This window comes from Stegodyphus dumicola, chromosome 1, assembly GCF_044657685.1.
Source record: "Stegodyphus dumicola isolate Sdum_Otavi_A_Nest chromosome 1, ASM4465768v1".
NCBI classification, from domain to species: Eukaryota; Metazoa; Arthropoda; class Arachnida; order Araneae; family Eresidae; genus Stegodyphus; species Stegodyphus dumicola.
Genome location: NC_140768.1, coordinates 151,518,125 through 151,534,276, shown reverse-complemented (window position 1 = coordinate 151,534,276; position 16,152 = coordinate 151,518,125). Strand labels below are relative to the sequence as shown.

The 16,152-nt window shown below is 33.1% G+C and overlaps 1 protein-coding gene across 3 annotated transcripts in view; it reads right to left on the bottom strand.

The window, feature by feature from the left end:
* Window positions 1-10,586, bottom strand: part of LOC118193679 (uncharacterized protein C19orf47) — a 105,241-nt gene extending 94,655 nt beyond the window's left edge. Inside the window, exon 1 of one of the 3 annotated variants that reach the window (XM_085822106.1) lies at window positions 10,419-10,586. In XM_085822106.1, coding sequence (XP_085678232.1) covers window positions 10,419-10,443 — 25 coding nt within the window. In that variant the 5' untranslated portion in view covers window positions 10,444-10,586. The remainder of the gene's footprint in view (window positions 1-10,418) is intronic. The other 2 variants (XM_085822093.1, XM_085822101.1) reach the window with 2 other exon arrangements.
* Window positions 10,587-16,152: the final 5,566 nt, after the last annotated feature.

Below are 16,152 nucleotides of genomic sequence, written 5' to 3'. Positions count from 1 at the left end.
ATCTTATCTACATTACACATATCTGGAAACAAAAATATCCATACAACCACAAGATTCGAATTCGAATCAAACTTTTAATAGTAAGTGGTCATTTATTCAGCCCTGCTGAGCTTCAGACTGTTCGTAGCTAATTTTTAAAAGTTGGAATAAAAAAAAAAAAGTCATTTCTGAAATTCATTAATGCGAGAAAAGGTATACATTTTTTCAAAATAATGTCTGTAGCATCCGAGCACTGCCATAGATTTTAGCATTATTTCACACGCATTTGTTTAGCAGTATTTCTGGTGCAAATTTTTTGGTCACCAGCGTAAAGAAGGCCATTCTTTCCAATTTCCAAACTACTCAGTGTTAACTCGGAAGAAATGAATTGAACATAATTTCTAAACTGAACTGGACATTTAATTCCTAAACTTTATCAGAAAAAAATAAGAATAGTTTATTGAGATTACTTAATTATTTATAACCGTTTAAAGTTATTTATACTGGTTTCTAACTACTACTATAAACTGAACAAAAGATGTCACACAAGTTGCATGCGAAAATGTAAACTCTTTTAATAAAGTTTTAATAAGGTTTCATGAAAAATTGAAACTGACTTACAGCTGCGTTTAAACCTAGGTCAGCCTTGAAATGGAGCAAAAGGCCATCTCCCATTATTTGTATGCGTATTATTCCAATAATGCCACATCAAACCCCAAAAACCTCGAATATTTCATGAAAGTGTCTCTCTTTTCAATAATTCTTTACTTATTTCACGGAATTATGAAGTGTATATATATATATATATAAAACTCATTTAGACAATGTTGTCACAATGCTACAATCCAATGTCAAACTCAGCCAATCAGATTTGCACAAAGTAGGGATGTCATTAAATTTGTTCCATCTAATCAGACAATTTAAAGTTTATTCCCAGTACAGTCAAAAGTCGTTAATCCGGACTCGTCGGGAGATCGGCGATTACGGATTATCGATTTTTCCGGATTATAGATCATCAGTTTAAATCTGGTAAGATGGCATGCAGAAATTATAAAATTAAAAATATGAAACCATAATTTATGAAATAAAGAACAATTATGATCTAAATGGTATCAAAATTTACAAAAAAAAAACAAAAAAAAAAAAGGCTTAATATTTATTTGTTTACTTTGTTAAACATTTCTTTCAATGTAAGTTGTTTTAGTTGCTTCGTTTTATGTGATAATACTTTCTCTTTAATTCTATAAACAGACATAATTTCTTGTTCAGTTACAAAGTTCTGCTGTTCAAGTCCTATAATTGCTGTGTCGAAAATACCGACTAATTTGTCAATTGAAATTTTTTCGTTTTCAATAACCTCTGTGTCACTTTCTTCACTATCGGAAGCGAATTATAATGACAAGAAATATGATTTAAATTATATCAAAGACGGAGTACATCTAGATGAAATACTACATTTAGTAAGGAATTATAAGCCAAATAAAATAAAAACATCTGCCCTGAAGATAAGGATAGTGCTGACAGATCAACTTCCAATTCATTGCGTGCCGCACCATCACCCCCCCCCCACCGCCGCAGAGCAGCACGAAATTGATAAACAGATTTCAGAATGGTTAGAGAAACAAAAGACATGCCTTTATCCATTTTTTGCAGAAATTCCACTTTCTGTTTGATGGACATTGAAACATGCTTTCGCTTTGTAGATCCTTTGGCAGCTCCAGAATCTGAAATTCTTTTTGACATAATTGAAAGTTCGAGCTTACTTTTATAAAATTGCTCTAACAGTCTGCAAAAAATAATAAGCCGGATCCAATTCGAAGATTAAGGAACAACGCAATCTGCAACATTAACTGAAATAGATAATTAGATAATTTTAGCTTATACCATCCGTTATACAATAAACGTGCATGCGTAAACATATTATGCACAGCTGTAAAGGTCTTACGCGCACGCGTAAATGCCTATGTGCATGCGTCAACGCGACGCATGCGCAGAAAGTTTGTAGCTTTGAGGTCCAGATTACAGATAATTCCGGATTAAGGGTGTCCGAATTAATGACTTTTGACTGTATTAATTACATGTGGCAGCAAAAGATATAGTTTTTCTCATGGCATGTTCTAAAAATTGATTTTTATGTCTGCAACTCATCAACCAACAGCAAGTAAAAGTGTTTACATGAATGAGAATTTATCATGTTTTTTCGTTTCATTTTGGTCTTTGAATCTGGAGGTTTCTTGAAAATGACAAAAATGTAATGTCCAAACACATGAATTTACAAAGTGGATATCACTTTTCTAGAATACGACACAATAAAAAGTTGTTGACATTAGTAGGCAAGGGAAAGATTACACACATATACATATGTAAAATTTAAAAAATTAATCATAAGGTAATAAATCAATATTCAAATTATATAAAAAACAGGTTTTATATATTTTTACATAGAATTCCATGCATTTCAGTAGCATAGTGAATAAGAAAGTGTCACTCTTTTCTCAATATAAAATTTAATTGATTTTTGTAAACTTATTTTAAAGATAAGTCATAATTAAAAAGTGCACATCAGCTCCCTTCCACAGGCCAAAAAAAAAAAAGTCTGATGCGGACATCCTATGACTTCCTTGTACGTACAATTAAAATTAGAGTATACATGTAAAAACAAACACTTCAGTCAAAGGGCAGAACGACCAAATTCCTGGTGAACAAAATTGAACGTTAACTTTTGGTTCCACTTTGAAAAAACAAACTGAAGATGGCATACAACGAACTTAATGCACTATTCTAATAAGAATTTCAAAGGTAAACAGATGGCCGTTTCCTTAGACTTAATGCCACTTCAACTTTTTAATTGTTGATAACTCTAAAACTACTGCACACAGATTAAGTAAAGGCATAACTATCTTAACCAGAACATACGAACAACATAATTCAACCACTTTCACGAAAAAATAAATAAATAAATAAAACCAGTTTACCAACATATAAGAATAAAAATACTGAGCTCACCCAGCCAAGTAACAAATACAGATAGCTATATACAATACAACGTCCGAAATCCGGATTCGTCGAGACTTCGGCGATTCCGGATTTGGGATTTTTCTGGATATTAGATCATCATTTTAAATCTAGCAAGATGGCAAGTACAAATTATAAAATTAAAAATATGAAATCATGATTTATGAAATAATGAAGTATTTATGATCTACAGAGTATCAAAATTTACAAAAATAAAACTTAATATTTATTTGTTTACCTTATTAAACATTTCTTTCAATGTAAGTTATTTTAAGTTGCTTCGTTTTTTGTGAAAATACTTTCTTTTTAATTCTGCAGACAGACATAATATCTTGTTCAGTTACTTTGTTGAACTCTTGTGACTGCTGTTTCAAGAATTCCGACTAACTTGGCAATCAAAATTTTCTCGTTTTCAGTAACTTCTTTGTCACTTTCTTCACTAACAGTAGAGGTATTTTATGGATCTAGAACCATACTACAAATTTTGACATTCAATTAATAATTGATTGATGATTGAGAAGCATTGTCATCACAATGAAAAACTTCTTTTATATCATCTTCATTTATTACCGCTTCTCCACATTTCTTTACAAAATCCGTTAATTGGAAAATTTCACCTTTGTTTTGCAATATCCAAAAACCTTTAAAATTAGTGGCTATCATCATGAAATTTAGCTATCCTTCATTATACATATTTAGCTATGTATCATGAGCTTGGCGACTAGCGAGAAGTTGTTTCGTTAAATTTTATGTTGCTTCTATCGTGCACTGAGTTAAGCCTGAATTGTATTACTTTAGTTATTTATTATACTTATGTCTATTTCTTGCACATGCTTAAGGCTTATCAGAGTTCTAAATAAATAAATTCTTACATATACTTTAGCCTTATTGAGGGCTGGCGCTAGTTACTCTACTGCAGTCTTTGTGGGTCCTAAATTCTGCGACTCGGTGCAGCCATACGAGCCCTGGCGCTGGTTTGGGGTTTATGTGAATAACAAATCAGTTGTTCTTAATTCAAATAGCCCTAAACGTAATCTTTGGGTCTATGAATATCATCAACAAAATCTATTTTTAGCATATGGAAAGAAATTTTTTGTACATTTTTCCTCAACATTTTTTAGCGCATTTAACTTAAATCTGTAATCATGGCCAAGCGTAATGTCAACATAAAAGGTTACCATACTCCTCTATTATTCAAATACTAATGTTAAAAAAAAAAAGGTTTAGGCATCGCTACATGAGGCATTACATAAAAGGCATATGTATATATATATATATATATATATATATACAAAAAATATCCTGAGATGAATGTTTAAAAATAAAAAATTTCTAAACAGTCACACATAATAGAACAAAATATATTTAACACATAATACAGCAAAATATATTTTCTTTACAAAAGTAAACAGGTATTTGCATCTAAAATTTCAGAATAGATAGATAGTATAGATAATCTGAATCAGTTCTGTTTAAAAAATGTAATTTTCGACAAAGATATACTGGATATAATATACCATTTTTGCTGCAGCTAAGCGTTTCCTGAAGAAAATATTTAAGCATTACTTACAAAGCTTAAGCTCTAAAAATAGCACATTTAAGACAACAAAACAAAAGATAGCTTGATTTTCATTCACTTAAAGTAATTATTTTACAATATGAAGAAATTGTTTTCTTCAACTTATTTCTTGTTTTCTACGTTATGGCTTAACTTTCGTCAACTGAATTAAGTATTTTACTTTTAGCTTTAGAATATTTTTGGTTATCTAATTTTTTATTTAAATTCCTTAATCATATGAAAGTTCGAATTCTAGCATATGTTGTAAGTAATTTTTCATCAGTGTTGGAAAACTGTTGTTTAAGAGTTTTGGCAAAGTCCTTTATAATATTTTCTTCCTTTCTTAAAGTGGAAGCATTGAAAATTAAAAATTGTTCTTGCATTTTATGAACTTGCATTTTCCACTCTTCAGATGGTGGAATTAGTCCTTCACGAGGTAATGGGTAATCGATGTTTTTTTCAGTATCACTATTATTTGAATATGAAAATGGCATCTTGTCATCGTTTCTGATGACAATTTTTACATAAGCAAAATGTTTTAAATTAGATAATCATCTTCAAATCTATCTTTCATGTTTTTTTTTTTTTTTTTTTTAACTCCAATAAAACCATTCTTGCCTAGGTCACCATACGTAAATGGTATAAAGCACTAAGAGGAGTATGATGATCATATAGTCTTAGTCTGCTTCTTAACTGCAAAACTTCATTTTCGAGACATCTTGATTTAAGCAATGTTTTAGAATTACAAGTGGTTATATGCTTCTTTCACATAATGGAAGAGACGTTTAAAGTTGTCTTAGAAATTAGAACATCTTTTTTAAATATCTGCTATGATTTCGTTACAATCCACCTCATGTTTTCATAGTTTTGCAAAAATTATCTATTGCTGCATTGAGTTATACACTTTCTGTACGCACTTTTACAAGGGAGTCCAAACACTTCCGGAATACAACTATTGAAAATATGAAACCAGTTATTTGCTTCTGATATAAAATTTGCTAAATCACAACATGAGTTTTTTCACATAATATGCAAATTTCTGTTAGTTGGCAGCAAACTTTAGATTTTACCAGCTTTAATATAAAGTAATTCCAAAAGTGGAGTATTACTTATAATGGAGTTATAAGTGGAGTATTACTTATAATGGAGTTATCGCTTAAGACAAAACCAGTATCTAAAAGCCAATTGCATATAAGTTTCGAAAGATGCAGCACATCTGGAAAAAAAAAGTAATTTCATTGGTAATTGGATGCATACACCACGATTTATTTTCATTTGTAATGTTTTCCACAGTGTGCAATTAGATGCACTCATTATACCCAACTTGATGGAATTTTGAAATCACGTCAAAACGAATGGCATCTGTCATTCTTCTAAGTCTATAAACAGTGGTTGCTTCCAGCTATCAGAAAGGCTTCGTGCTAATAGCTTTTGCATTTGCGAATACCAGTAAAAAATTTTATCCTGTTTCGTATCATATTAATATGTAGTTTTAATTTTCATTTCATCAAATAACATAACTATGAGACACTGAACAGCTTCCTAACTCTAATTCTATTAATTTCTCTAATTATTTTCATAATTTTTAAAGCATCGTGTAAAATGCCTTGCCACAATTGAAATAATGATGCCCAACGCCTAAGAGTAGCTAAATGTGGAAGAGGATACTTTGTCATTTTTGGTAAAAGTATAGTTTAGGGTACCCCTTGGCGAAACTTGGCGATTTTTGGCGGTACATGGATACCGATTTTGTGCAATTCTTTCACTTGTTATTTTAGCTTGCGAAGTGGCGATTTTTGCGCTGCTACACAAAGCCAAAATAACAAGACAAATAATTGCATAAACTCGGTATCCATGTACACATCGACTTATTTTCACTTAAAAAAAAATCCCCGAATTGCACAAAAATAGCATTGTGCACTCCTTTGACTTTATCCATGTGCATGTCGACTTATTTTCACTTAAAAAAAAATCTCCGAACTGCACAAAAATGGCATTGCGCACTCTTTTAACTTTATCCATGTACACGTCGACCTATTTTCACTTTAAAAAAATCCCAGAATTGCACAAACGTGCACTGCGCACTCCCTTTACTTTGTCCATGTACACATCGATATATTTTCACTTAAAAAGTCAAAGGAGCACTAAATTCTACAATATAGCCAAACAAAAAATACATAATCTCAATAAAATACATTTCAAACAAAACAATAAAATAACATAAAAAAAGAAAAACATGTTATACATTTAAGCAGTACCAAAAGCAAATATTCACTTAGCAGGATTTTCGAGTTCGCTTCATACACCCAGAGCCACGTAAAACTCACAATATCAATCATACTCAAATGACTTTTTCAAATCAGGTACTCTTTCTGATCGAACACTTCACATACCATCTGAACCTTTCTTCCTACACACTCATTCAAATCCATCTAAACGGTTTCTACGTTCGACTAGACGCATATCCTTCCTACATACAGGACACTTATAATGGCTACTAAGTAAACCTTCATTTACACACCATTCAATTAAGCTCTTTTCCCCTTTCGCTCCAAATCGTACAGAAACTTCAAATTAATCTTACTACATTTGGCCATTCTACCGTCTAAAGAATCAAAGCAACACACACCACAAAAATGCTTACAATACATCCCATGATTCAAAATTTCCCAGAATCATGCACCTGATTATGTCATAATAGGGTTTCCATAACATTCAACTACTCAGACTACCATAAATGAAACAACAACTTGGCGATAAATCAAACAATAACTTCGCCATAATACAAGGAGTACCTTAAAGTCTACTCTACCCTCATTTTTAAATCTCTCTCTTTTCAACTGTGTATTTTCCTTTTTCACTGTTTCTTCAGGAAGCAAACTGTATGATAGGCAGATTTTAACATTTTCTGTAAACTGTTAATTTCAGTTTTTGGCTCTATGTTTAAATTTACTAACACTGAAAAAAGATTCTCACTCACAGTGACCAGAGAACCTCATAGGAGTTCAACATTCCAAAGCAATGGCTTCGCATTTTCCCTAAACTCTGGTCTCCTCGTGATGTCAGACGTTTAGACCTGATGCATGCACTCTATATCTCAGTTTCCGAATACACAAACCTTTTCACTTTACAGACCTTGGTTTTTACCTTAATGGCAACATGGTCTAACTTATAAACTTATTCACCTTCCCACTGACCTTGTGAAATTAGATAATATTTTCTCAGCTGCAATTTCCAAGTTAGGATAAGCACTGATGACTCAATCACTAAAACTCATTGATACTAAGCACTGGATAATTGTCAGTTTGGCTTTAGTATCATTGCACATCGATGCAAAATATAGATAATAAAGCACAATACATCAAAATACTGTGTTCTTCTGCTCAGAAGATTCAAGTAAAACCAAAAAGTAAATAAAATATTACAACATGCAACCAAACTTTGCCTACATACAACTGCTAAACTTTAAGTTGCAAATTATGCATACACTACAAAAAAGATAATGTAGCATAAGTGGCCATTTATAATTTTGTTGGATGTTATTTCAACCCTAATAGCCGAGTCAAAAGAACATTATATCTTCCACTTATTTGTCCAGTTTTGTTTAATGAAGTTTTCACATCGGCAACTACACCTAAGAAATATAGAAATATCTTTCAACACAAAGCACATAGGACAATCATAAACTCTTCTTGGTATGCAAGAAATCTACAGATACATCGACAGCTTGACACTGCTCAGAACTATGTTTTGAAATGTTTATTAATCTCTATGAGTAATCTAACTCTCAGCATGATCATACGTACAGTTAATCTTGCAAACTATGACCCCACTGTGCAAATCCACGTAAATGTTCACAAACAATTCACTATAATGCGACAAACTAATTACTATATATGAACTTATTTCTAACATAATTCTACTGAAAGTTTTCCAAGTAAATATCTCAAACTCGTATATTACTGCCTTATTGCAATCATGTCTACATTTACAGGAATTACTGTTTATTTTTTTGTTTTCACGTTAAAAATCGTTTTGAAGTAAATGCGCAAATACATTGACTGCTGCACTGTGACAGTGTCATCATTTTCAAGTTCCCATATGTGTAACTCTCAGGCTTTCAAATACTGAATTCTATTTATGAAAATGAAATTTTCTCAAATAAATGCTCCAATAGTTACTGCCACATTATGACTGTGTCATCATTTATAAGTATAAATTTAAATAATAAAATTTAAGTGTTTATTAAATAAAGTATAAATTTAAGTGTTTGTCAAGTTCCCATGCACTGGGTTACCCTCAAATTCTCGAATTTACTGGTTACCCTCATTTCTTGAACCCTCAAGTTTCCAGGCATTGTGTATGTTTTGCAGATGCTGTGGCTCCTCAAATTTTCCCTCTCCTATGCTTTGTGCATATCAACTTCACAAGCTTTTTTCAAACTCAAGCCAAGACTATTTATTTTTTTAATTTTATCTGTTCCAGTCATCATGCTGAACAGTTTTAATTGTTTCAATGACTGCACAATTATTTTGTTATGCTTAGTCTGTATTTTGCTATTTGTTTCACAGCCTATCCATTCCAGGTTAAAATATAAGGAGGTTGTCAAGCCTGTTGCATAATCATGGTTTATGGTCCCTTCTTTATAGATTATTGCTCCTGACAAAGAAGAAACCGAGATTGATTACCCTCAATATCGATAGAATTTTAATTAAAATCTCATGGCAAATATAAGGTTGCTATTTTGGTTAAAATAAGTTTTACTTGTCATTGAAATACTACACAGATAAATTTTTCCTGAAAAAAACTGAGTTTCTATACATATTTATTTTGCTATTTCAGCAAAAGTTTCGATTGAAATTTCAAGCATTATGCATTTTGCAACATTTTAGTATGTAGTTTTCATTCTCATTTCAAAGTTAAAGCATTTTCATTGAGCTAGAAGACTTAGAAACACACCATCAACATACACCAACTCTTTACAAAATTGGTATTTCACTTCCCTACATTCCAAAGAGCTTCAACTCTCACACCTAGATACTAGATATATGTTTTCTATGTCTAAAAACTAAACATTGTCAAATGGATTTTTGCAGTTGGCGTTACTAATAATAAGAATAAACAAAATATTTGGTGCTTACGTATTATTCCACTGATTGACTGAGTAGTGTGATTAAGTGCGAATTATGCATGAGGTGTCCTTTAAAATTCTGCAATAATGATTGGCAACTGTTGCCATAATTTCAGTCAACAGTCAATGGGATAATACATAAATATCAAATATTTCATATTCGTTTTCCTTGTACTGTCTACTGATGAAGCTGGAAGACAAAGGCAAAATTTAATAGAAAGGAATAATATAAATGCAGATTTACCGCTTTCATTAGGATGAATGTTAAGAATAACAAAAATGCCTTAATCTGATTTATTAAATACAGTCCTCTTCTATATTAAAAATGAGGTATAAATTAATAAGACTGATTTTCTTGTTATTTTTAATTATTATCACGTGGAAGGAAAAAATTACTAGAATGTAATGAAAGAGTAAAAATTAAAAAAAAAAAATAGCTGATCTAATACTGGCCACCGTGCATAAACAGATTTCGCTCTCGGAAAGTAAGAATTTACCGATTTGTAGAACAACTAAAAAACTTAAACCTTCTATTACACAAATATAAGAAACGAAACACATGCAATTTATTATAAAATCCTGAAATTTACGTACAATAAAATTACCACCGTAATAAAAAGAGGCGAGTAGCAAACAAAATACTTGAATTTACAGAAGTCTGTGAATAAGATTCTAAATAACTCTGTAAATAAGAATGGTAATACCATGATTAAAATATTAAAAGATAAATCGTACCAAAAGTACCCGTTATGGTCGACATGGCTGTGATGACTGCCTTTAATGTTTATACAATGTAGATGTTTACTTAAAAGGGATAATATTATTTCAGAATGGCAAATTATGAAAACATTCAAAACTCCACACACAAAAACATACACCAAGAAGTTACCGAACGTGAAGATATTGCCAAATAAGAGTACTATATACTATACTCTCAAGTGGTGTTATTATTTGATTTCAGACTAAGGCGAAGTATTTGATAGAACTTATATATGAACTTAATAGTAACCTTTTATTATATATGAACTTAATAACGATATTTTTATTGTTTTATATGTGTGAGATCGGAAAGTTTAAAATTATTACTCGTATCTTTAATCCCTGCTATTTACTGACAACGTCGAATTAACTGTAAACCATATGAGAGTTTTCTTAGCCCCTTTGTGGCGTTCAAGGAGGTTAGAATTGTGGCGTTCAAGGAGGTTCAAGGAGGTTAGGCGTTGGTTCAACGCCACCAAGGAGGTCTATTCTAACCTCCTTGGTGGCGTTGGTCTATGCAGGAATTCCAATACCTCCTTATTACTCTTCGCTAGATCATTCCTTCCTGTATAAGAAAATTAAACATTTTTCCATTTTGCATTTCTTTTGCAAATTAGTGCACTTATCTGGCAAATACCTATGGATTACTACCTTTCCTATGTAATAAAGTGTGTGCATCTATGAAAAACTGAAGATATCGGATTGTATCCTTGATTACTCCTCAACCTAAATCTACAACAAGCCACCTCCATTCTACAATACCTGATGAGCATCTCTTAAAGCTCTGTCCCAGCAAGCTTCCCTGCCACAATGTTCGTTCACTTTAACTGCAATGGACTCAACGGTCGCCTTACTGCCATGTGAAATAGCAACCTTTTCACAAATGCGCATGCTATCTTCCTAAGCGAAACAAGACTGGGAAAGAAAAAATCTCCAAAACTAAATAAATTCATCTTCTATCGCAGAGACAGAGATACTTGCGCAGGCGAAGTCGCCATCCTTGTTCACCGAGATCTCCCTCAATGCGAAGTCTCCCTAGACCACCTTCTGCATGACTCCCGCACGGAAGCGATCGCTGTTAAAATCACCTTCAAAAAAAAAAAAAAAACCCCTTCTCCTGATTGAAGTTTACAATCCCCCTCAGCATGTGCTCTCTGAAAACTTCCTTTGGTCTCTCAGCACCTTTTCCTCTATCCCCACTATTATTCAAGGTGATTTCAACGCTCACTCACCCTTATGGGGTTCCTCTAGCACAAACGCTAGTGGGGCCTCACTCGAAAAATTTCTTCTCCAGTTCCAATTCACCCTGATGAACTATCCTGCTCCTACTTACTTTCACCACTCAGGCACTACCAGCACTCTAGACCTTTCTCTAATCTCATCACACTTCGCACACCGTCTTGCATGGCATGCACACCCCCACTCCTACGGCAGCGACCATGTTCCTATCTATCTTCACTTTCCCTCTTCCTCTCCTCCTCAGACGGTCAAGAGAAAGATTCTTGACCACTCTGAGGTTGTCTCTAAATTTGCTAAACTATCTCACCACACCTCCTTCTATTCCCTATCTGACTGTGAGTCTTTTTTCTCTCACATTCAGAACGTCACCCGCGAGAGCTCGCATAAAATTACAGTACCTGTTTGGAAGAAAAACCTTACCTCTTTTAATAAATTATGCGCAATCAGAACTCGATACAAAAGGATTGCGTATAGTACTAAAGATCCTAAAGATCTTATATCTTATCGTAGGATAAATGCTAAAATCAACCGACAAATCAAATATCTCGCAAAAAAAAAAAAAAATGGGAACATGCAAGTCTCTCCTTCGATTCCAAAATCTAAAATTTGGAAAATTATTAAATCTCTCTCCTTCTCGCCTATCCCAAATCCTGCTTGGCATACCATCCTCGCTCTTGAAAACCGAGACCTAAATTCTGTCTGCACCCTCTTCTCTTCAGAATTTAACCCCCCTATAAATCCTATCCTATCCTTTCCTTTCCAACTCATTGAGGCCTATATTTTCTTTCATAAACCTCCTCTCAATCATGCCCTTGACTCATCATGCCCTTTCTCCCCTGCGAACTTCGTACCGCAATTCGTACCCTCCGCACAAACTCCTCAGAAGGGCCAGACGGCATTTCCAATAAAACACTGAAACTCTTTCTTCACAAAAAACTCAGCCTACTTCTCTCAACCTTCAATTTCTTGTGGACCAACTCGAAATTCCCCTCCTCCTGGAAACAATCTCTCATCATCCCAATCCCTAAACCGGGGAAAGACCTCTCATCCCCATCTTCCTATCGTCCCATCTGTCTCAGCTCCTGTCTCGGAAAACTCTTTGAAAAACTTGTTAAGAATAGACTCTCTTGGGCCTTCGAAAACTTCAATATTTATAATCCTCATCTGTATGGATTTAGATCAAATAGATCTGCTATCGACATCGTTCTACTACTTAGCCTCGACATCCAAGATGCCTTTCATCACAAAAAAAGAGACTTCTGTTGTCTTCTTCGACCTCAAAAGTGCATTCGACTCTGTAAATCCAAAAGCACTCCTCTGCAAATTTCTTAAACTAGGATTCGGTAAAATTATTAACGAATATATCCAATTCTTTCTTTCTCTCCGTGATTCCAGTATTAAACTCGGCTCCCATCTTTCCAGCCCTTTCTCCATGGATCACGGCACCCCACAAGGAGGAGTACTTTCTCCCCTTCTCTTTAATCTTATGCTCAATGACCTCCCCTCCCTCATCAATAGCAACATCCGCATCGCCATTTTTGCCGATGATATTGCGATTTGGTCCATCTTGGACAAGGATATTAACTTACAATACGCAATAGACCAAGTCTGTGACTATTGCAAAGAATGGGGTTTCTCCCTAGCCCCAGAGAAATGCCGCCATCTATTCTTTTCCAAAAAACGACATCCATGCCCCCCCACTCTCTTAATCTATGACCTCCCCATTCCTCTCACAAATTCTTAGGAGTCACTCTTGACAACTCACTATCCTTTATTCCACATATCAAACAACTAACATCTAAAACAAAGTCTACATCTAACATTCTCAAATCCTGCACTGGCACTTCTATCGGCCCTAACCCACACTTGCAGCTCCTCCTTTATATCTCTACTGTCCGCTCTATCTCCATTTACAGCCTTCCCGTGCTATGTAATCTATCCACAAATAAGCTCAAACCCTGGAGATTGACCACAAAATGGCTATTAAGAGAGCTCTCGGACTTCTCCGATTTACCCCCTCCTCTGAGGTGTACATCGAATCCCAACTAAAACCCATATTCCTTGAAGCCCAACACCAACTCCTCCATCTTCTTCACAGAAAGTGCATCTCAGCAAATAATCATCCCTTATCTCCTCTGCTACTTTCACCTATGCGTTCAGGCAACACCGACTCTACTACAAGCCAGATGGCGGTTTTGTGACGTGACAAGTTGTGGTCATCGGGGATTTGATGCGTCGTCCGTTGTAACGAACGAAGCGTGCTTGTTGCTATCGCTATTTTACAGTGTCCTTTTGTTGACATATTTGTTGGTCGATTCCGACTTAATTTTGACAAATATGGGTGGATGTGTTGCATCAAATTGTTCCAATCATTCAAAAAATAAGTTTAGGACTTTTCGCCAAAAATGAAGAAAGATGAAGAAAATGGATAATTAATTCTCAAAATCAATGGATCCGGTCTCAAAAGCATGTTTTTGAGGTAAGTTCAGCATCGAATTTTCTCATAGAATGTTAGAATAAATTACTCTTCGTATTTCTTTAAAACGTGCATTTTCGTTTAACTATCATTTATTAATGATCAAATGATTTCATAAATACAAAATAAACTGCGGAATGTGTGTGTGTTTGTGCAGTAAATTATAGCCGATACTGTTTGTGATGTTTCTTTTATTATCGTTTGTAAAATTGTACACTACATTTCATGTAAATTTTGTGCTTGGTTAGAAATGTTATGTGACTTTTCGTGTTTCAATTTTACTCTACGACTGGTAATTTAAAGTCGCATGCTATATTTTGATGTATTGTCACCAAACCTGTTGGTTTGCACCTTTGTTAAAAATTGGATACATAGTTATGATCTAAATTATAAATTATTTAGGTTTTTCGTTATATTAAGATAAATAAATTGTGTATTTGTCTAGGCATTTTGAAGAAGTATTAATTTAAATATTCTATGCATCATTTTGATCCTATTATCATGCTTTTATGTTATAGTAAACCTTCATGTTGTATTTCTAACTATAGTTACTTTAAATTTATTTTGAATGTGTGAACAGGAAATATGTTTTAATTAGCAGTATTAATTAATTAATTTTGCAAATTTAGGGGGGATTTAAAAGTCCTCCTGAAATTTCTAAATTATGCTTTCTATGTGAAAAAATAATTCAAAATTTTCAAGACAAAATAATATGTGGAAATATAACTATGGACGAAGAATTTATAAATATGCAAAATCAGATGAGGTAAATATTCCCTCCTGTTACAATATCAAAACAAAGATCATAAAATGTTTGACTGCACGTGGAATTTTTTTTTTTTTTTTTCCAAGAGGCTTATTTAAAATAAAAAGCAGCATGAGGAAAGTTTTGAAGCTCCTGCTTTTAAAAGGAAGAAACTAAATTAGAATCTGAATAGACAGTTTAAGAAGTTTTTACTGTTCAGTTCTGTCTGTGAAAAAGTACATTAGTTATTGCTGAAAAATTGTTGCTTATCTCTTAGAACAAAAGTTATACCCACGAGTAGCTGAATGGTTAAGGTTATTGAATGCTAAGAGTACATTTTCTGTTCTTTTTCTGAACATGGTGTCTGCATGGTTTTTTTTTTTTTTTTTTTTTAGTTTTTTTTGTGTATAAAGTGAATACAAGCCAGTTCTCATTAGAAAGTCCTTCACCATGAGCAGATAGCACTTTTGAGCTTTGTGATAGTCAACTAACCAAACTGTTATGAATATTAGATAATAAGCTTAACATTGGTGAAGATCTTTCTCGTAAATTTGACATGAAATATCTCTTGGTCTGCTAAATCAAATTTACTTTTGTGTGACCTTAAATCAGAGGCACCAATCGTGAATCTGTTTTGGCGTGTTTTAAGAATTATAAATGAAAAATTTATTGCTACTGTGGAAGAATGCTCAATGTTTACCTTACTAATCAATTCTTATAGTATTGTAATGGCTTGCTCTGTTGCAAATTTTTCACTAACCAGAAACTTTCAGTACTGCATTTCCTTTAATTGTGTTTTTGTTTATGCCCTTTCAGTTATAATTCTTATAATCATAGGGATAATGAAAGTATTTAATTACTTTATATTTAAGAAATAATTAAGTTTTTTTATTTATGGTAATATTTTGCACAGATTATAAAGTAAACATTTCACAAAAGAGAACATATATTTTCGGGAATATTGTTTAAAGTAAAAATGATATCAGTTTTTAAACATTATATATATATATTAAGAAAATAAAATCAGGCTCTAGTGTAGAATTGGGTGCCCCTTTGATTAGCGACATTTTTTTTTTTTTTTTTATTTTGGCAATGAAACCTCACTTCAGGTTACCATGATAGTTTTTACTTTGTTTTAGCTTCCTTATTTAAATGAAAATAGATTGATGTGTACATGGACAAATTTAAGGCAGTGCGCAATGCCTAGTTTGTGCAATTCTAGGATGCTTTTTTAAGTGAAAACATAGCGA